The following is a 17,277-nucleotide window of genomic DNA, read 5'->3' as shown; positions in this document are numbered from 1 at the left end:
ATGATAATGAAGGATAATGACCGAATTGTGAGGCTGACAGGTCAGACACATCCCAAAATGATGTAGTTTCAGTATTTTCAGCTCACCTGAGGCCACCGATCAGGTTCATCTGCTCCGATGCAGCAGATCGATCTGTTCTTGGCGTGCTACTATATAAATCCGCACAGGTCTCATCTGACTTCTTTCACTTCTCACCTGATAGGAAGAAGAGCAGCTGTCCACACAACTTTCGTCATACAAAATGACTCCACAAATGGAGGCGACATGTAAAGAATGCCTCTACCCCGGATTTATCAAGCTATCGTATCTCTCCGAGGTGCTACAACCGTTTACCATAGTGCGTTACCTTATGGATAATTCTAGGACTTCATCATTTCATCATGGGGCTATGGGATGATGAGGAGGACTCGAATTCATTTCAAATGAGGAATCAGAATATGGCCACGGTCACTATTGAACGTCCGTCAGCTCCACCACCGCCAGGCTCTGAATTACCTCCAGCGTCAAGACAGCCAAGTGTACCGGATATCCCATCGGCGGAAACGTCTATAGATCCTAATCTGGCCAATCCCCGTCTGATGGTTAACAGAGCATGTATCTACGAACGCCAATTACCCGGAGACGCCTATATCACGGCCCATGTACAGCGCCTGCAACATGGGTTCTACTCGAGCGCGGCCGTCTCAGATCAAGACCTCGACCATGTTGATTTCCTGGGTATCAACTTCGTCTTCCACTCTCCCAACACCCTGACGCATCGGTTCAAGGCAGCTACCATTCGTGTCTCGGTTCACAGCATGCGGAACAACTCCAGCACCTCTACAGCATCACAAAATCTGCACACCTACAGGTCCAAAAACCCACGGTTTCTCATGCATGCACCGCATCTTCTGTACGGAGCTGTCTCGCCCGAAACCCTCCAATGGAACTACAGTCTCTCTGGATCGCTCGGCGTAGCTGAACTTCCCCTGATGGCCAGTATCTCGCCCTCCACCGGCATGAACGGACGGTACCGACGGTATGAGATGATGAGGATCCAGGGGTCGGTCCGGTCATTGAAGAGCCCACGCGGACGTAAGTTCGACGTCGAGGCAGGGGAGGCCGTATGGTCGCTGGAAGAAAACAGTCTGCAACGATCTGGCCTGCCGCGGGAGTTTACCTTCGCCATGTTGATTCAGAAACCGCGCGCCGACAGCCGAATCCATCTCGCTCTCGATATCGATCCAGTTCTTCAATTCGGTTACTTCACCTACCCGACATGGTGGCTGGATCTTCCGAGTTATAGGCCGGTGCCTCGACGGCCAGTGGACTTTCGAGCTGAAGTCGGGCAGCGCTTCGAGCCGATCACGCCGAATAGGGGGTTCAACTTCGCTGCTCTAGAGAGCTCGTTTGATGACTACGTACAAATGCCAGGGAGAAAGTTCACCACGGGAGTAAGTCTAGCCAGCTTCAGATCGAAAGAGGTCGATCGCAATGCCTTCAAAAGCTCACATCAAACTACAGATGTCGTTAGAAGGCGGATGCACCCAAGACGACAACGAAATCCGTCGCGACGTAACACGAGATCTCGCCATGGTTGAACCAGTCCGGGGTATACCCCGGGCGCCCTACTCAGGACCAACACCCAGTGACACTACAGGGAAAGCCCCTGGAAACCGGAACGGAGTCAGCAACATAATACCCATCTTCGACCCGACGTCTCTCTCCGTGAGAATTTTCCTGAACAACGGCCATGGCCATAGCAGCCAGCTCGCCTCGCATATCTCCGCACTGCGCTCGAGCGGCAATATCGCTATAGAACGAGATAACCCCCGGACCCCGACCCCTGCCTCATCTACAGCCACTATCCAGGATAGACAACCATCATCACAACCCAGGAGAGCACGGATGAAGCAGATCGCACCGGGGGCATCAAACAAGCCGAGGGCCAGTACCTAGGTAGGCAGACCTCTCTCCAGGTAAGGATACCCATCATATCTACGCCCCCCAAAACCAACATCTACATGTACAATAGACAGGCCGGATGGAAACCAGATGGTGAAAACCCAAACCCAAGCCGCAGACGCTCCAACCAAGATAAACTACCCCCACCTTAATCTTAATGACAACAAGAAAAAAGTCTGTAATTTTTTTTTTTTTAAAAAAAAAAAAAACCCAAAATAACCTCACTATAGTACACCCCACATAATCCATGAAAATCAATCACAGGGTAAAAAAAGGAAATTCAAATACACCTGAAACATGACCCTGGGTGACTAATCCACCCGCGATGACGGCCCAAAAGAAAAGAAAAAGTAAAAAGAACCCACCGTAACCCGTGATCGTACCCCAGAAACGGTACTTAATTGCCATGCGACGCACGTCATTGGACAGGACCCGCTCGGGATAAATCGCCAGGACCCACATCCGGACATGATCTGCACTCCCATGTCATTAAAGGCAATATTAAGAGTTATATTAACTTAAAACTTAAAATGAGGCATGGGGATTGGGTTACCTAATGGGTCAATCTTCAATTTCAACGGTTAACCCGGGGAAGTTCTTGGAGCGTCCGTGGATAGGAGATAGGGGATAGTGTCATGTTTATGATTTTTGCGGCTCTCTTGGATCCTTGGGTTGGGAGGGTGGTTTTTTCCCTCTTTTTTTGGGGGGATTTGTTACGGTGGTATGGAGTAGTAGTGCTGGTCCTTTCTCTCAGCTATTCTCCTCTCTTTCTTGATTCTTCTGCTTCTATTCTGCTGGCGTTTATGATTATAGATTATAGCGATTGGGAAGAATTTTAATGGTTATGAGCTCCATAAGAATGACCCCTAGTCAAAACAAAAAGAGAGATGGTATCAAGATATGGAGAGAAATGAAAAAAGGAACATGAATACAACGTAATTATACTGGAATTGACCCTACTTTTCCCGAAGATCGATCAAGTCGAATAGAGAGAGAACCACCCACATGTGCATGTCGTGAATTGAATTGCAGAAGAAAAAAGCGTAGAACGTCAAACCGAGTCGTCCCGCCGTCAGAAGATACCCGCCAAACGTACAAGAGAAGTAAACGTTTCTCATATACATCTCCTGCATGATGCTGCTTTAGTACCCGAAACCATCTTTGTAGTTGGCGTGATTGCAGAAAGGGGAGCTCGAGAAAAAGACATAGGGTAGATAATGATATCACCAGCTCCTTGCTGAAAAATCGCATGAAACACTAGCACAAAGAAATAGCAATGTGGATCTGCAAGCAGCGTTGCATCGGACCGACCGGTGGATCTGCTTTCATATACACCAGAATCCACGCCTCCTCCCATGGAACCCGCGAGGATAAGATCGTAACAAGTCAAGGGAAAAAAAATCAAATAGGAATACCACCAGATAACCGCCCCAAACCGTGCCACCCAAACCGACCCATTGATCATAATCACATTAGAGCGACACGCAGAGAATATTGCTTTCAGCGGGGATTGAAAAGAAAAGTAAAACAAAACGAAAACAGCCGGCCCTCATGGCGGAGAAATACGAAAGAAGGCTAGAACTAAGAGAGGGAATTTGCAGTGCATCACATCATCGTAGCTGGGGAATAAAGGACATATAACATGCAAAGAAAGAAAGAAACGGAAAAACCAGCCACCAGTATCTCCTCTAAGAGCAGTAATCATCCGGGTAATCATCCGTAGCGTATATGCAGAGTCTATTCCCAAATTGCCGCCCTTCTGCTGGAGAGTGAAAACGTATACCATGCGAGGAATTAGGGGGGAAAAGAAGGTAGGGAAAAGACAAAGAAAGGCACCAAACAAAAATAGAATAAAAACCAGCCGAAAGTTTCCCAGATGATGGTTATACTTGCGGTTGCGCTGGAGCGGCCGTGGTCCATGTAGAAACAGGGTAGTTGGCATGGGCAGCTGGAGCGGTGGCACCCACATAATACGGATGCCGGTCACCTGCAGCGTAATAGGGAGTAGGAATTGAATTTGACTCCCGACGGGGGATACTAGGGTCAAAAGCCGCCATGCCGCGCTGTTCCAGAGACTGATGCGACGCACCATCTAATTGCCCCGCTAGGCTGAAACTGTTCCCCCGTGAATATGTAGCCGGCGTGGCAGGGTCCATCGGTGAGGTTGCATCCGTTGCAACGCTCCGGGAGGAAATTGAAGAGTTCCGATAAGCCGAGGGACTGTGATCTGAGTGGGATCGATTACGGTCGCTCAGGGAGCTCGGCATGGCCGCGCCCATTGCGGAAGGAATAGACGACGAAAGAGGGTTGTGGTTGAGCGTATCGAAGCTCGTCCCATACTGCGCTGGTGCGCGAAACTGTGGATAGTCGTCCGGTTTCTGTGGAATCTGAGTCGGAGCAGAAGGAGCAGGGAGATAGGGATTTGGAGCCGGCTGGGCAGGGATCGATCCAGCCATCGAGTAGGCGGTCATCGGGGCCGACTGTGGCGGATGCGTTGCCGCGTAAGGGTTCGCGTGCATGTAGAAATCTGGATGAGGATTTGGCATTCCATACCCTGGAGGGGCTACGAGCTGCGGACGGTATCCGTATAACGCATGAGACGGGTCATTTGGATTCTCCATGCCGCCGGTCTCCAGATCATCAATGGGAGCCCGGAAGCTTTGCTTCTGGGTCAATTCTGCCCGAGGCCGGATAAAGCGCAGTGAATCCACCATCGACGGCGGGTTCAAAACACCCCTCATCACATCTTCCACGCTATAATATGACACTAGATGGTGCGTCACGCCGGACACGGTCACGCTCATCGTCTTCTTGACCAACCCCGAATCCTTGAAGCCGTATGAATCCACCAAGGATCCGACCAGCGCTCTTTCCACATCCGACTGGTGCGACCTCTCTCCGAACGTGCCAGTGGACGAGGGAGAGTAGCTCTGACTACCGTTACTCTCATGTCGTGGATAGGGCTCCCCGGGTCTCGTCGGAGGGACCGGCCGTCGGTTCGCCTTTTTCATCGCGCGTTTTTTCTCGCCCGGCGGGAATGGCTTTTCGAGCTCCCGGTAGACTAAGAAGTTGCCCAGAATGCGACTCGGGCTCCAAGTGACGCCGTCGGTCCATCGCTTGATGCCGGACGAATTTTCCTCGTAAATAAACACGCTGCCGCTCCGGACCAAGTGGCCGCGTTCCCGATCATGAGGTCGGCGGGGCACATGATGCAGGACCCCGGTCAAACATGCCTCAAATAAAATTAATGCATCCTGTGTCGTCGCGACATATCCCGTGAAGGTAGGCTCCAACACCGTGGTGGTGCCGTTGACCATTGTTTATGGTGATTGTAGGTTCGAACCTAGTTCAAAAGGGGGCCAAAGAGGTAAAATCGATCAGAGTTAAGGCCACCGCTGATCAAGGTTTCGCGGTTGTTATTAAACAGAGTAGTGGCTCCCAACCCGCAGAAAGGAAGGATGGCATACACGAAACCCGCGATTTCTTCGAATCGCGACTGATAGTAAGAAGACACTGTGCTAAATAGAATCAGGCGCCCTCTCGCAATGGGGAAGGATATCTCGAGATGGGACTGGTGGTAGTAAATGGGAAAATTCGGGAGGGGGAGGCAAAATGTCCTCTCAGCCCGGGGCGAAGTAAAATGAGGGAATGACAGGTTGATGGGGAGTCAAAAGCGAATGGTGAACCGTAGACCAGGGACGATGGCGCAAGTTAAATTCCCCCTCCTCTTGGACGAGTTGCAGGATCACCCAGACGTGGGCGACCCGGATCGACAAGCAAGCACGGGCCCGGCCTTTTTTCCCAAGGCTTTTTTTGGGCGAGAGCGAAGGTTGGATCTGGAGAGGGATCACTGATCAATCAAAATCACCCCCAAGATAATACTTGAGATAATACTTGGGTCGACTGGAGCTCTGGGTTCCACGGATAGGGATCGGGATCGTATAGTGTTGACTTATGACTAGACTCGCCCCGAACCAGAGAAATGGCTGCGGTAATTCCAGAGTTGGGACCTGCACGATGGGGGGTCAGATGAAACCCGTTTTTTTCGTTGACGCGACAGGAATCCAAGTTAAGTTAAATAACCAGATCCGACGAGGGAAGAAAAGGAGTAATTCGCAGCTTACAGTTCCGTTGAGGCAAAAGTTGAATGAGAGAGCTGTCTTGGGGGAAGAGAGAGCCTGGTTTTCCGGAGGAGGGAATGTAAGCCGATTTTATCCACTTTTTCAGGTTCAGAACAGCCACCAGTACGCCATACGAAATGGAGAACAGAAAAACGAAAAATGAAAAACGAAACAACAACCAGAATCGAATGTTGGAAATGTCAGAGAACAACTTGAAACATCATGGAAATAATCCAGAGATAAAAAAAAAGGGTTGTAATAAGAATAATACTGATAAAACGAAGTAAGAGATAGTGAGCAAAATGGGGTAAAAGGTTTAAAACAAAATCAAGATTAAAGTAGAAAAGGAAAAGGAATCAAATCAGAGAAATTTAAAAGATCAAGATTGACTGAACAGGGTTGTTCAAGGGTAAGTAAGGTATTGTAAGCCTCTCTGTCTTTTTCTCTTCTTTGGATGATATTCTTTTTTTTTTGGAAACCAAATCCCAAAAAATAAATTATTAAAAAGACCGAAAAAAGAAGGAAAAGAAAGTAAAAAGAGAGAGATCATTAAAAAGAATAGTTCCCTACCCCCTTCCTGATGATGATGACGATGATGATCGAAGAGCAGGATAGTCCAAAAAATAAAATAATTTAGAAGAAAAATAATAATAAAAATAAAAAATAAGAAGGGAAAATAATAAGCAGAGAGATAATAAAAATAACGATAAAAAAAAAGAAAAAAGAAAAAGAAAAAGAAAAAAGTAGTGCATTGGATGCCGATGAATGGGCGGAAAGCAAGTCAAACTAGACCAGAGCCGGGCATAGTGTGGATTTACAGGGAGGAGCGAGACACAGACTCACTGACAAGACAACCCAGACCGTGAAGAGTGACCGGCGTTGAGCGGGCGGGGCGACCCAAAAATCGTAGGCCCGAGCAGGAGGCAGAAAATGAGAATGGGTGGGGTGGGGGTGCAACTAGCGATCCCAAGGAGCAGGCAAATCCGCAACACAACAGGTGGATCTTCCTCCATGAGGCCATCGCGGATCCATCACTCCCAAGGGAAAGCTCCAAAGTTTGGAGGCAACTTTCGGATGGTTTTTCTTCTTTTTTCTTTTTTTAAGGAAAAGTAAAAAAAAAAAAAGAAAAAAGAGAGAGAAAGAAAGGAAGGAAACTGGGGCACGTCACAACTTTCATAACTGACTGACATAAAACAAACCAAAATAAATCGTAGCATCATCATCGCATGGAGAATAATCTCATCGGAGAGAATTAAAATAAAAAAGAAATGGTGCACGAATGGTGACATCTTACCAGTTTCATCGCGCGTTGGAAATAATCAGGTTTAAAAAAAAAAAAAAAAAAAAAAAAAAAAAAAAAAAAAAAAAAAAAAACAAAAAGGTACAAAAAAAAAAAAAAAAAAAAAAAAAAAAAAAAAAAGAAAAAGAAAAGGCATCAACAACCTCCATACTTCAAATGATCGAATAAGAAATAATAACCAGTATAATAATAAATTAAATGGAAACCAACAGGGGAGAGAAAGATAAACTTGACTTACTCTGAAGAATCCAAAATCCGCGGGGATGGCAGAAGCAGGTACCCCGTTTCACTGCTGGTTTGCTGGTAACCTTAGTTTGGGGAAGGTTAGTAGTCAGGTAATGACGTCCACTATTACTTCTTGATGCCGTTCTTTCTGTCTGTTCCTTTTCTTTTCTCTTCTTTTTTTTTTATTCTTTCCCTTTCTTCTTGTTGGAAGAGAGGTTCACGAGACAGAAATGTATGACTCAATTAGTAACCACTCTCCAAGTCCTTGACTGTATCTGGAGGAAAAAAGGAGGGGAAACCGCAAAAAGAGGGGGTGCCAGTGGAAATTGACCGGAGCTCAACTTGCTGTTAGACTGCGTCCGGGCACAAGTCAGATAAAGAAAAGGGGAAAGCTGAATTTTTTTCTTCTCTTCCTTTGAATTGTTATTTCTTTAAAAAAAAAATATAAAAGAAAAGAAGGGATAAAATATACAAATAAGATATTTTAGTTTACCGAAACGAGGAGGGATGTAAATGTAATAATAGAAAGGAGATTAAATTGACCGCAGGAGAGACGGTCGTTTTTTTCGCGTTTAGTAGTTCTAAGTTGGGAATAAACTCATGAATGGGAGAAAGAGTGGGAGGTATGTGCGAGAGTTGCCGGAAGAAGGGGGGGAACATTGGGCTAAAATAATGGTCGATGAAGATTGTGACCCTAACAGATTACGGGGATAGCGTTAAAGCAGGTAGATGCATACAGTAAGTCAGTGAAATGTGTTCTCGGAGAGAATCCTGTCGGGATGTCTGTCTAGTATGTATAGTCGACTAGACAGACCAGACAAGATAGAAGTAAGTATATACGTTTGTAAAGTATGTACTTCTCTTGAACAGTTGATCCTCACTAAACTCGAACTAAACAAATTAGGGTAACCAGTCACAGTAAGGAACTAATTCAATCTAGTCAGGTAATAGTAGCGGGCAACTATCTTAGTAGTACCGGAGAAGGTCAAGCAGTAGACTAGACGAGGTTGTGGTTCGAGGTTGTGGTACATAGCAATAGCTAGTCTGGTAATAGTCAGACTCCAGTGCCATGGATGCCCAGGGGTACAAAATGGGGTGGAGCTGGACGGTTAAGCCCTTGGGATTGGGGGGAGGGATTTCGGTTGGGGAAAAGTTGCGAAGGAGGGGGCTGTGTGTATGTGTGTATACGTGTGTTGAACTACGAAACAGAGAGGACTTCTCGTGGGGAAAATAAAACAAAACAACAACAACAATAATAATAAATAAATAAATAAAAAATTTTAAAATAACAACAGTGAATGAATTATATTATGAATTCCTTTTTTGGATTTTGCTTTCATATGGTTCTACTTAGGTGATATCATTCAAGATTTGTATCTTTCCCTAGAATTGATTGAATTATTCACTATAGAACCATTTATCTATTTAACCTTTACGCACCTTACAGATAGTAAAAAATAAATGAAGAGTAGATCGAACTATACAGGACCTATCTGGATTCTTAATCTTATTATTATTATGGTTAATCTGTATAGACTTCTTCTGGTCCCTCTTTTACTTTCACTTTTTAATTTTATGATTTATTTTTCTCGACTCTGCGCAGGAGTCTGACCGTATATCAGAAGGTATTTATGGCTATGTACATACATACACACATACAATACATTCAACCCAATCCACTCTCACGATCCCTCTGTCTACTAGATATTCCCCTCTTTTCTCCAGACAGCGCGAGGGAATTAGAAAGAAACAAAAAGACAAAAAAAAGAAGAAAAAGAGACAGCGCCTGGCCCGTGAACATTGAGGGGGGTTGGCTGCAGGTGGATCCCCAGCCGTCCAACCACGGCTCCGCCCCTGACGAGAAGTTGAGGACAAGATGATGTGCACTGGTCATCGCTCGTCGGGCAGGCCTTGGCTACTACAATGTTAACTAATAAGTAATTATGGGGTGCATCTTGACTGGATAACGGATTCCACGCCATGCCTCTATTGCCTCACACTAGAGTGGTTGACCCATTCTCATCGTGGGGACTGATCAACCGTCGTCATATCTCTAACATGTGTATTGAATGAAACGTCAACGCTCACTCCATGTTTCAGCAGCGTAACGAGTTCACGTGAATTGGGCCTCTACTGATTTGGTTCCACAAAAAAAAACCTTATATAAGACTAGAAAAGAGAAGAGAAAAGAGAAAGAATGAAGGGGATCCGAAACTTCAAGGTTCGCAACGGGAGGAAGAGAGGACCAAAAGGGGAGGGGGCAGGGGAATCAATCTCATGTATCGGAAGTCGTTTACTAACGGTCATTCATTCTCAAGGGCTCAGATCTCTGGAGGAATACGTACGAATGAGTATTATTGCATAGTGCAATACGGCCAATGGGCAACGGAAGGGAGGAGAAAAAAAAGAGGGTCTGGAGGAAACTAGACTCCATCCTGTCAGCTGGAACTGGTCACTGCACACTGACTAAGGAACTAGTACCTCCTCCCGAGGTAGCTGGCTGGATGTTGAATGACGCCGCCCTACTTCGGGTAGAATCCAATTCCCATCGTCGGGAGATTTTGGAAAAGATGGCGATAGGAAGGGGGTTGGGGAGCAATTCGTGGCTGTCCCAAACGGGCAAATACGGTCCGAGGTCTGGCGGCGAATAAAAGTGATGGTGGGCGTAGGAGTTCAGAGCTACATGGTCGTTCGGAACGCCTTGGGAGGCCATCATCCGCATCTATCCTAGTGTTGTGGACATACTAGTCAAAGACATACATACTGCCCATACCGGATCAACACTCAGACAATTCCTTTGGGCGACTTCCGCGTCCACAGAGGATTGGCCTCGTCAGCCTCCAAAGGACCGGCGGCGGGATGACACCGCTAATGAGCGTCTGTGACGAGTAGACGGGAAGTCATTACGACCATATTGCCCGGCACAGCGGAGACAAGTCTGGAAGAAAGGGGGACTGTGCGCAAGATCCAACCCTACCCTGCATTTCTCTGATTTGGGGTACAGAGTAGATCAGCGCATTTCGTTCGTAGAAAAATAAAATGTTGAGACGGTGTCTTCCTGAAAAGATCCCTTCCATTCCTTCCGAGAAACTGGAAAACGAAGATATCCTATTCTAAATGTGCTATGACAATCACTTACAAATCAGTGATAATAATATCGACGTAATCTCTTTCTATCTTCTCGACGAATATGCTTTTTGTTTTCCTTCTTTGAAAAGAAAATTGTTTAAATTTCTTTATATAGAGTCGAGTTCTAGATCCCAGCATTACCGAAAGGATCCATGCAAAGTGCATTTTCCCGAGGGCAACGGAAATAAAGGAAAAGAAAGGGAGACGTTTAAGAAAGATATAAGCGCCTAAAAGGAGCAAACAAGACGGGCTATATACCTAGGTCCATGTGTTACTGTACAGCTTATGCCACTCAATCGATATCTACATTTTACGCTAGGATTCCTCGGAAGAGAAGAGAGAGAGAGAAAAGAAATAAAAGGAACCTTTCTCCCTTTATTCATATATTGAATTAAGGAATAATAAAAAATAATAATGCCTTGTTCAATCCAGAGTTTACTGAGAGGAAGTTCATCCCTAAATGGGGACATGGGGTTCATATTAAAAAAACTTCGCGGGAGATCCTCAGTCGATCGAAAACATTGAATGAAACCCATGGAAGAGGCTCCGGGTATATAATTAAAAGGTTTCATTGCCGTTCAGGACGGCAACGGGGCATTCTTAGTAGTAAGATTATGGAGTCAATAAGGTTCTTTCAGCTCGGCTTGCCCACCGAAAATCTAAAAAGTAAAATCAGGCCCTTTGAGAGGCTCGGGACTGGTAGGTAGGTCCCGACAAAGTGGGCGAACAGCAGACGATCCCAGTTGGCGCGTGCTTGTCAAAACTTAATTCAGTCTTTGAAAAAAAAAGAAAAAAAAAGAAAAAAGAGGTTCCTGTTTCAAGAAAAGGTAAAGAAATATTGAAAGAGAGGGGGAAAGATAGGTCAAGAGAAGAGATACTAAATAGTGTAGACGCAGGATGAAGTACATACTTAGATCGTGTTGCGATTCTTTTGGTCAGAAAGATCTGCATCTGAGATCTAAGCAAATCTGTTTGGCCTAGGAATGTGGGTCAATCACGATGAAAGGAGAGACTCTCTCATCCTGGTCACATTGATGATTCCGAAACAGGATCCATCGCGCAACGAGTACATATCAAGCGAGCACATTCTGGGTCTCGGAGAATTCTCCGTCGTGTCTCCAGGCGTGGTCCTTCGTATTGGGGGCGTCGTACGGATCAGTCAGGCCGACCGATTGCCTAATTAGGAGTTGATTGTCAACCCAACGGAAGAGGCGAGGCGTAAGGCGCTGTCTTGATATATTGCATGCAGCTGCAAAATCCAGGGGGAAGGAACACCTCGTTTATTGGCATAGACTTGTGGTCAAGTGAGAACGGCATATGCAAGATTTGCAGTATTCAGCAGGGATTGTGAGGCCTTGGACAGGGTTGGCTTAACGAGGAACAAAGGATCTACAAGCTACTAAGGAGATAGTATTCCTTATTGACAGAGGAATTGAGATTGTCCTATCCGTCATTAGAGGGGTTACCTCTCTTTCAAGAGTCAATGCCAGCGCCTCCAGGTGGACTCCGCCACAATCGAAACCCAATTGATAGGGATGCATACAAAGGTGCTTTCACTTCTATCCCGCGGGGAAACGCAAGGTTCTAGCTGTGGCGTACTCTGTACCAAGAATCTGCTTTCAAAGCAAAGAGGGAGGATTTTGCCAGCATTGGTTTTTGTTCAGTTCTTTTCTATCCTTCGTGTTCAAAGGAAGAACAAAATGTCATCCACGCCCTCCTCGTATCCTCGGACCACCATTTCTTTCACGGGGTTTTCACATCTTGCATCTTGTCCCCCACATTATTCTACCAAATTTCCCCCTCCCCTTTCTCTCTTTCAACTTAAGATCTTGGAAAGTCTCTCGATTACACATCTAGACCCGACCATCCTAGCCGCCTACGACCCGAAGATTCGGGTCAGGAGTGAGAGGACGACTAGCGAGACGGTCTCTCTAATTCACAGATATGAATAATAGATTGTTTTTAAATACCTTTTGGCTCCATAGATGACGCTGGCAGGTGCCGAGTAGCTTTATGATTGGATGACGACTCGGGACGGGAATTGTCAGAGAGAGTCTGGGGGTCAATGTCCCTTGGGAGGGGCAGGGCTAGGCAGCTCAGAAATGGAAAAATATATAAATAATCAATAATAATGATAATAATAATTATAATAAAATAGACTAAGGAAAAAATACCTTGTGGCTATGTCCTGACATCTCCAACAGAAATGCCGCATTGGTCGACAGGGTCACCCTGAACTAAAGAGGCGATCATCGCGTCCCAAAGAATGTCGAACCAAAGTGGCCAGAATGGGGGCGGCGTCAGGACACGAGTGCTTTGCACCGACACTAGTATCAACTAGTACTAGACAGAGTAGATCATGGTAATTTTCAGTTTTTAAAGCTCCCTCAGAGAATGAATGATTCGAAAGAATATTTAGATAACATGCATTCAACTTGGAGGGGGGGGGGGGGGCGCAGAGAGAGATCTTCCCAGTGCATGAGGGTTATAGCATGGATGTTGGTGTTTAGGGAATCAAAACCCTTCCTTCCCTCCTCAAAAAGGAAACAAGAACAAGCCAAAGAGAAACGGAGTCGCTATGGATCACATTGTAGGAATAAGGATGCAGGAAACCAAAGCATACAGGTCTTGTGCATCTCCCAACGCAGGCCGCTCGTTATAGTAAACGCCCTAAGAAGCCAAGATGGATGTGCGAGTGTTTGGAGTCCTATCAGAACACTGTGTGCTGGTCATAGCAACCAGACAGGCACCTCATCAGGTACCTTCTTAGGCGTCATAAATGCCTGTAGACTTGCCTCTTATTATTGGTTGAAATGACCACCAATCCCACGTTGAATTCTATTCTATTATCTGCAACTGGTTGTTCCATTATTATTTTATTTTTATTTGATTCGACTTTTTTTTCTCTCTCTGCTCTCCACTTTAAGACTAGGTCTGGCACCTCCCTTTGCTTTTGTTGCTATTTCCAGGATAGAAGCAGTTCGGAGGATAGAAACATTGGTCGACCTTTTTTCCCCTTCAAGGGGGCCACAGGCACTAAGGGACCCGACATCCGGAGTAGTCCATCCACACTGCTCCGGTCGCCGTGCAGTTGGTAGTGGATAAGCCATCCCGCCAGCGTTGATAGGTTCCAAGTTTTGCTAGCATGCATGTACTAGCTATGTCCATCCGCGCCACAGGCTCGTGTAGTGATATGATTCGGTTATGGTGGGAACTCAAAAAAAGGGCAGAAAATATAAAATAGATAAAAAAGATAAAAAAGAAGAAAAATAAAAAATAAAACGAACATGGGGAAAATAATAAATAAGAATATCTCGAAATAAATAGATTAATAACAGCTAGGAGAAATAATTAAGATATCGATAATAATAATAGAAAAAGGACTACCAATGCCATGGCGTCAGATCGATGATCGGTGCGACCGGTTTCATCATCATTCTTACTCCCTTAGGGTATAGATAGAACTCGCTTCGGGCACAGAGCCCTTTCTCTCTTTCCCTCATATCCACTCGGAAGGCCCATTTCCCTTAACTACTCATTTGGTAATTATATCAACCATAATAAAACAATGATAGGAGGAGTAACCACGGCTTGGCACAGACCCGGCCGAAAATCGGGAATGGGGGTTTCATGGCTCTGGAGATTACAGATGAAAAAAAATTGTAAACACAAAAGAGAAATAGGGATCCAAAGGAAAGATACTACTCAAGTTGTCCCTGTGGGTTGCGGGAAATCAAATCCATAAGGCACCGGCGAATGAGGAGAGGAATCATGCTAATCTTCCCCCTTCTTTTCGTGTCCGTGACTCCAATAGCAGCGATCGGTCGGACGCTCCCATGTTATGGACCCAAATCCGACGAGGGCTCCACCGATGGCAATAGTTCCAGATAGCGTTTGTCTGGTTAAGCATCAATGCGGAGGGGGAAAAAAGAAAAGAAGAGAAGAGAAAACAACTTGGGGACTCTCATATCTTTCTGTAGCTTCCACCTCAGGTTAGTCGGAGGACCCAATGGCTCTACAGTAACCTACTGTTGGTGTTTTGTCTTGGATAGATATCTCCATCGTTAGTGTCGAACATATACTGACTCCTGATAGTCTATCTCCGACAGTTATATAATATGTACGAGCTTTCTGATGGAGTCATCACATCCAGATAACTAGATCGGTAGAGAAGAGGGACAAAAGCTACCTCGGAGGACATAAGGAAGAACTTTCCATCAATGAGATGGAAGAAAGCAGACTCAATGGACGCAAGGTAAATCGTGAACTATTACAGTCAATCCCCACGCATCGAAGATATGAAAGTGTTTAGTTGCATGCTGTCAGTTCAGTAGATTCTGAACCCGTCATCAGGAGGATTGAAGTCTCTGACCTGTCTAATTTCCTTCCTGCCTTTTTTCTTTCGGTTGCTATGCCTTGGTTTCGGCCCTGCAGATGGAACTCGCACTAACTGTACATACATACATGTAACATGGCTATCTCTCTTAGAGGTTTCACAGCGTCTCCCGATTTACAAGGGGCCACAAAAATTCATCAGGATGGTCTGTCCTACGGCCTCATGTATCATGTGTTGTTTTGTGTGACATTTCTAAGCCAATGTCGAGGTCAAGAAGTCTTGTCATATGTTATAAACAGTCATGCAAGGTGATCCTTCTGGTCACTGTTGATCATCAACAATGGCCTTTTCTAGGCTCCTTTTTTCTTTCCTTTTTTGTTTGTTGTAAGTTCCCTCCGAGATCTTGCGAGATTCGGGGGAATTCTACAGACTATGATACTGAACGGTATTGCATATCAATCAATAAATCATGATTTCTTTGTTGAGTTGGGGTTTGGGCGGGCGCTTTTTCGTTTACGCTAATTGGATAACCAACTAGATATATCATCCTTCGCGATAGCCATGTGGCTCGCCACGATTTAATTATTGACCGCTAAGCTGCTCAGATGCTTGGCTTTTCCTTGGAGGTTGTCCATGCACAAGGACCAATTCAGACACATAGTGGATTCCAGGTCACGACGCGCGGTTGATCCTGATCGTCATTATATTCTCAACCGCGATTCTATCACCATCCATACTTTTGTAATCCTTCAATTCGAATTATTTGTCCCCCCTTGGTAGATTTGCAATTGGTTCCGCCATCTTATTTGTAAGCAAAATCCATGTCCTTCACGGATTCCATCGGTGACACTAAACGCGTGGTAGGAACTGGCTTCTAGATCTTTCTTTAGGATCGTCTAGACTAGGCACTCAAACCAACCCCCCCTTGCTTGTCGCCTAGTAGATAGTTAGTTAGCTTCAGATATTTTTTCTTTTTCTTATGGTATTTTTTCTTTTTTTCTTATACCAGGTACAGTACCTTAGCTTGCTTGTTGACAGCCCCCCTTTTTTTCCTTTTTTCCCTCCCCTGCTCTCCCTTCACTCCACAGAACCATAAGATATCACTTCCCCCTTAATAATAGAATTTCTCAACGCCTTGTCAAACTCTATCTCAGCAACCGTCGCAATCGATGTCATAAAATTGCGTAGAGAATGATTCATCCCCCCACATCTTGCCAGAGATCAGTTTCAGATTATCACAAAAACGTGGCTCTGGCATCTGCGCGTATGAATAAATTAGTATTACTTTTTCGGAAATTTCTTCGAATCAACGACTGTTGTTCATATCTAACTTCCTTGTTTATCTTATCCACCAGCCTCATTGCAATGGCTGGGTTTGAGCCATGTCGGAAACAGGAAGGAATCAAGACCTAAAACCACTAGCTTTGTCCTACTCCGTACTACTAGTAGTATGAGGACTCTTCCTTCGATCCTAGTGTCTTGCCCTAATAGGTAGGAGAAGAGGTACTCCGAATGGGGAAGAACCACACTTCATATGATGATGGGGGCGTGGAAGAACCAAAAAAGAGAAAAAAGGGTAAAGAGGTGCGAAGCTATCCAGAGCATAGCATAGTCATAGTGTTCACACTCCTGAATACCTAGGTAGCAACATTTGGTTTATGACAGGGACAGATACTCCGTCGAATACTACACTATAAAACTTACTAGTTCATCTACTAGTCTAGTAAGTATGATCTCCTCTGGGTTTAATTGTGGTCCCGGACACAACGGATGTCTTCGGCTGGCGCTTACCTTGCCACTAAAATCAGACGCGGGTCTGCATAGCTGTTGAGTTACAATGGAAATGTAACGCGGCTAAGTGGGCCATTGACTATGAGCTCGCCGCTTGATAGTTAGTTCGTTTGTTTTAACCCCTGGCTTCATCCAACACGATCTATTTAGCATGTCAAGGCAGGCGCAGCAATGGAGGGAAAATTCCAACTTAAATTACTGGGGACATAACAACCTTGGCGGCGGGGAGGTAGGGAATTTTTCAGACAAGCTACAGTACTTGGCGAGAATCTTACCGAGCTATATACATATTCAATCTATCTACAATTCGCTAAAGTTGTCTAACTCGATGGGGTATATGGAGGTTTTGGGACCTCAGAGACCTTGCGATGTGGGACTTCCAGAAAATAAAATAAAATAAAATAAAAATAAAAATAAAATAAAATAAAACA

General features: G+C 45.2%; 5 protein-coding genes across 5 annotated transcripts; 2 read left to right on the top strand and 3 right to left on the bottom strand.

The window, feature by feature from the left end:
• The first annotated feature begins 38 nt into the window (after positions 1 to 38).
• BDW43DRAFT_264143 (uncharacterized protein) lies at positions 39 to 2,089 on the top strand. The gene is made up of 2 exons (XM_032040643.1): positions 39 to 1,433; positions 1,504 to 2,089. The coding sequence occupies exons 1-2, from the start codon at positions 381 to 383 to the stop codon at positions 1,936 to 1,938; spliced, it is 1,488 nt and encodes a 495-aa protein (XP_031904601.1). The 5' UTR covers positions 39 to 380; the 3' UTR covers positions 1,939 to 2,089.
• Positions 2,090 to 2,920: 831 nt separating this feature from the next.
• On the bottom strand, positions 2,921 to 3,618 carry BDW43DRAFT_182709 (uncharacterized protein). Its single transcript, XM_032038907.1, has one exon. The coding sequence runs from the start codon at positions 3,407 to 3,409 to the stop codon at positions 3,059 to 3,061; it is 351 nt and encodes a 116-aa protein (XP_031904600.1). The 5' UTR covers positions 3,410 to 3,618; the 3' UTR covers positions 2,921 to 3,058.
• BDW43DRAFT_182708 (camp independent regulatory protein) lies at positions 3,619 to 5,579 on the bottom strand. Its single transcript, XM_032038906.1, has one exon. The coding sequence runs from the start codon at positions 5,259 to 5,261 to the stop codon at positions 3,828 to 3,830; it is 1,434 nt and encodes a 477-aa protein (XP_031904599.1). The 5' UTR covers positions 5,262 to 5,579; the 3' UTR covers positions 3,619 to 3,827.
• Positions 5,580 to 11,085: 5,506 nt separating this feature from the next.
• BDW43DRAFT_264132 (uncharacterized protein) lies at positions 11,086 to 12,219 on the bottom strand. Its single transcript, XM_032040642.1, has one exon. The coding sequence runs from the start codon at positions 11,668 to 11,670 to the stop codon at positions 11,392 to 11,394; it is 279 nt and encodes a 92-aa protein (XP_031904598.1). The 5' UTR covers positions 11,671 to 12,219; the 3' UTR covers positions 11,086 to 11,391.
• A 1,284-nt stretch (positions 12,220 to 13,503) lies between these two features.
• BDW43DRAFT_264129 (uncharacterized protein) lies at positions 13,504 to 13,981 on the top strand. The gene has a single exon (XM_032040641.1). The coding sequence runs from the start codon at positions 13,533 to 13,535 to the stop codon at positions 13,815 to 13,817; it is 285 nt and encodes a 94-aa protein (XP_031904597.1). The 5' UTR covers positions 13,504 to 13,532; the 3' UTR covers positions 13,818 to 13,981.
• Positions 13,982 to 17,277: the final 3,296 nt, after the last annotated feature.

Source organism: Aspergillus alliaceus (genome assembly GCF_009176365.1).
Source record: "Aspergillus alliaceus strain CBS 536.65 unplaced genomic scaffold BDW43scaffold_5, whole genome shotgun sequence".
NCBI lineage: Eukaryota > Fungi > Ascomycota > Eurotiomycetes > Eurotiales > Aspergillaceae > Aspergillus > Aspergillus alliaceus.
This window is presented reverse-complemented; position numbering and strand designations above follow the sequence as displayed.

Coding starts and splice junctions, on each gene's coding strand:
- BDW43DRAFT_264143 (XM_032040643.1), top strand. CDS start 381: ATGGGGCTATGGGATGATGAGGAGGACTCGAATTCATTTCAAATGAGG. Junction 1,434..1,503: donor GGAGAAAGTTCACCACGGGA/GTAAGTCTAGCC, acceptor ATCAAACTACAG/ATGTCGTTAGAAGGCGGATG.
- BDW43DRAFT_182709 (XM_032038907.1), bottom strand. CDS start 3,409: ATGATCAATGGGTCGGTTTGGGTGGCACGGTTTGGGGCGGTTATCTGG.
- BDW43DRAFT_182708 (XM_032038906.1), bottom strand. CDS start 5,261: ATGGTCAACGGCACCACCACGGTGTTGGAGCCTACCTTCACGGGATAT.
- BDW43DRAFT_264132 (XM_032040642.1), bottom strand. CDS start 11,670: ATGCAGATCTTTCTGACCAAAAGAATCGCAACACGATCTAAGTATGTA.
- BDW43DRAFT_264129 (XM_032040641.1), top strand. CDS start 13,533: ATGACCACCAATCCCACGTTGAATTCTATTCTATTATCTGCAACTGGT.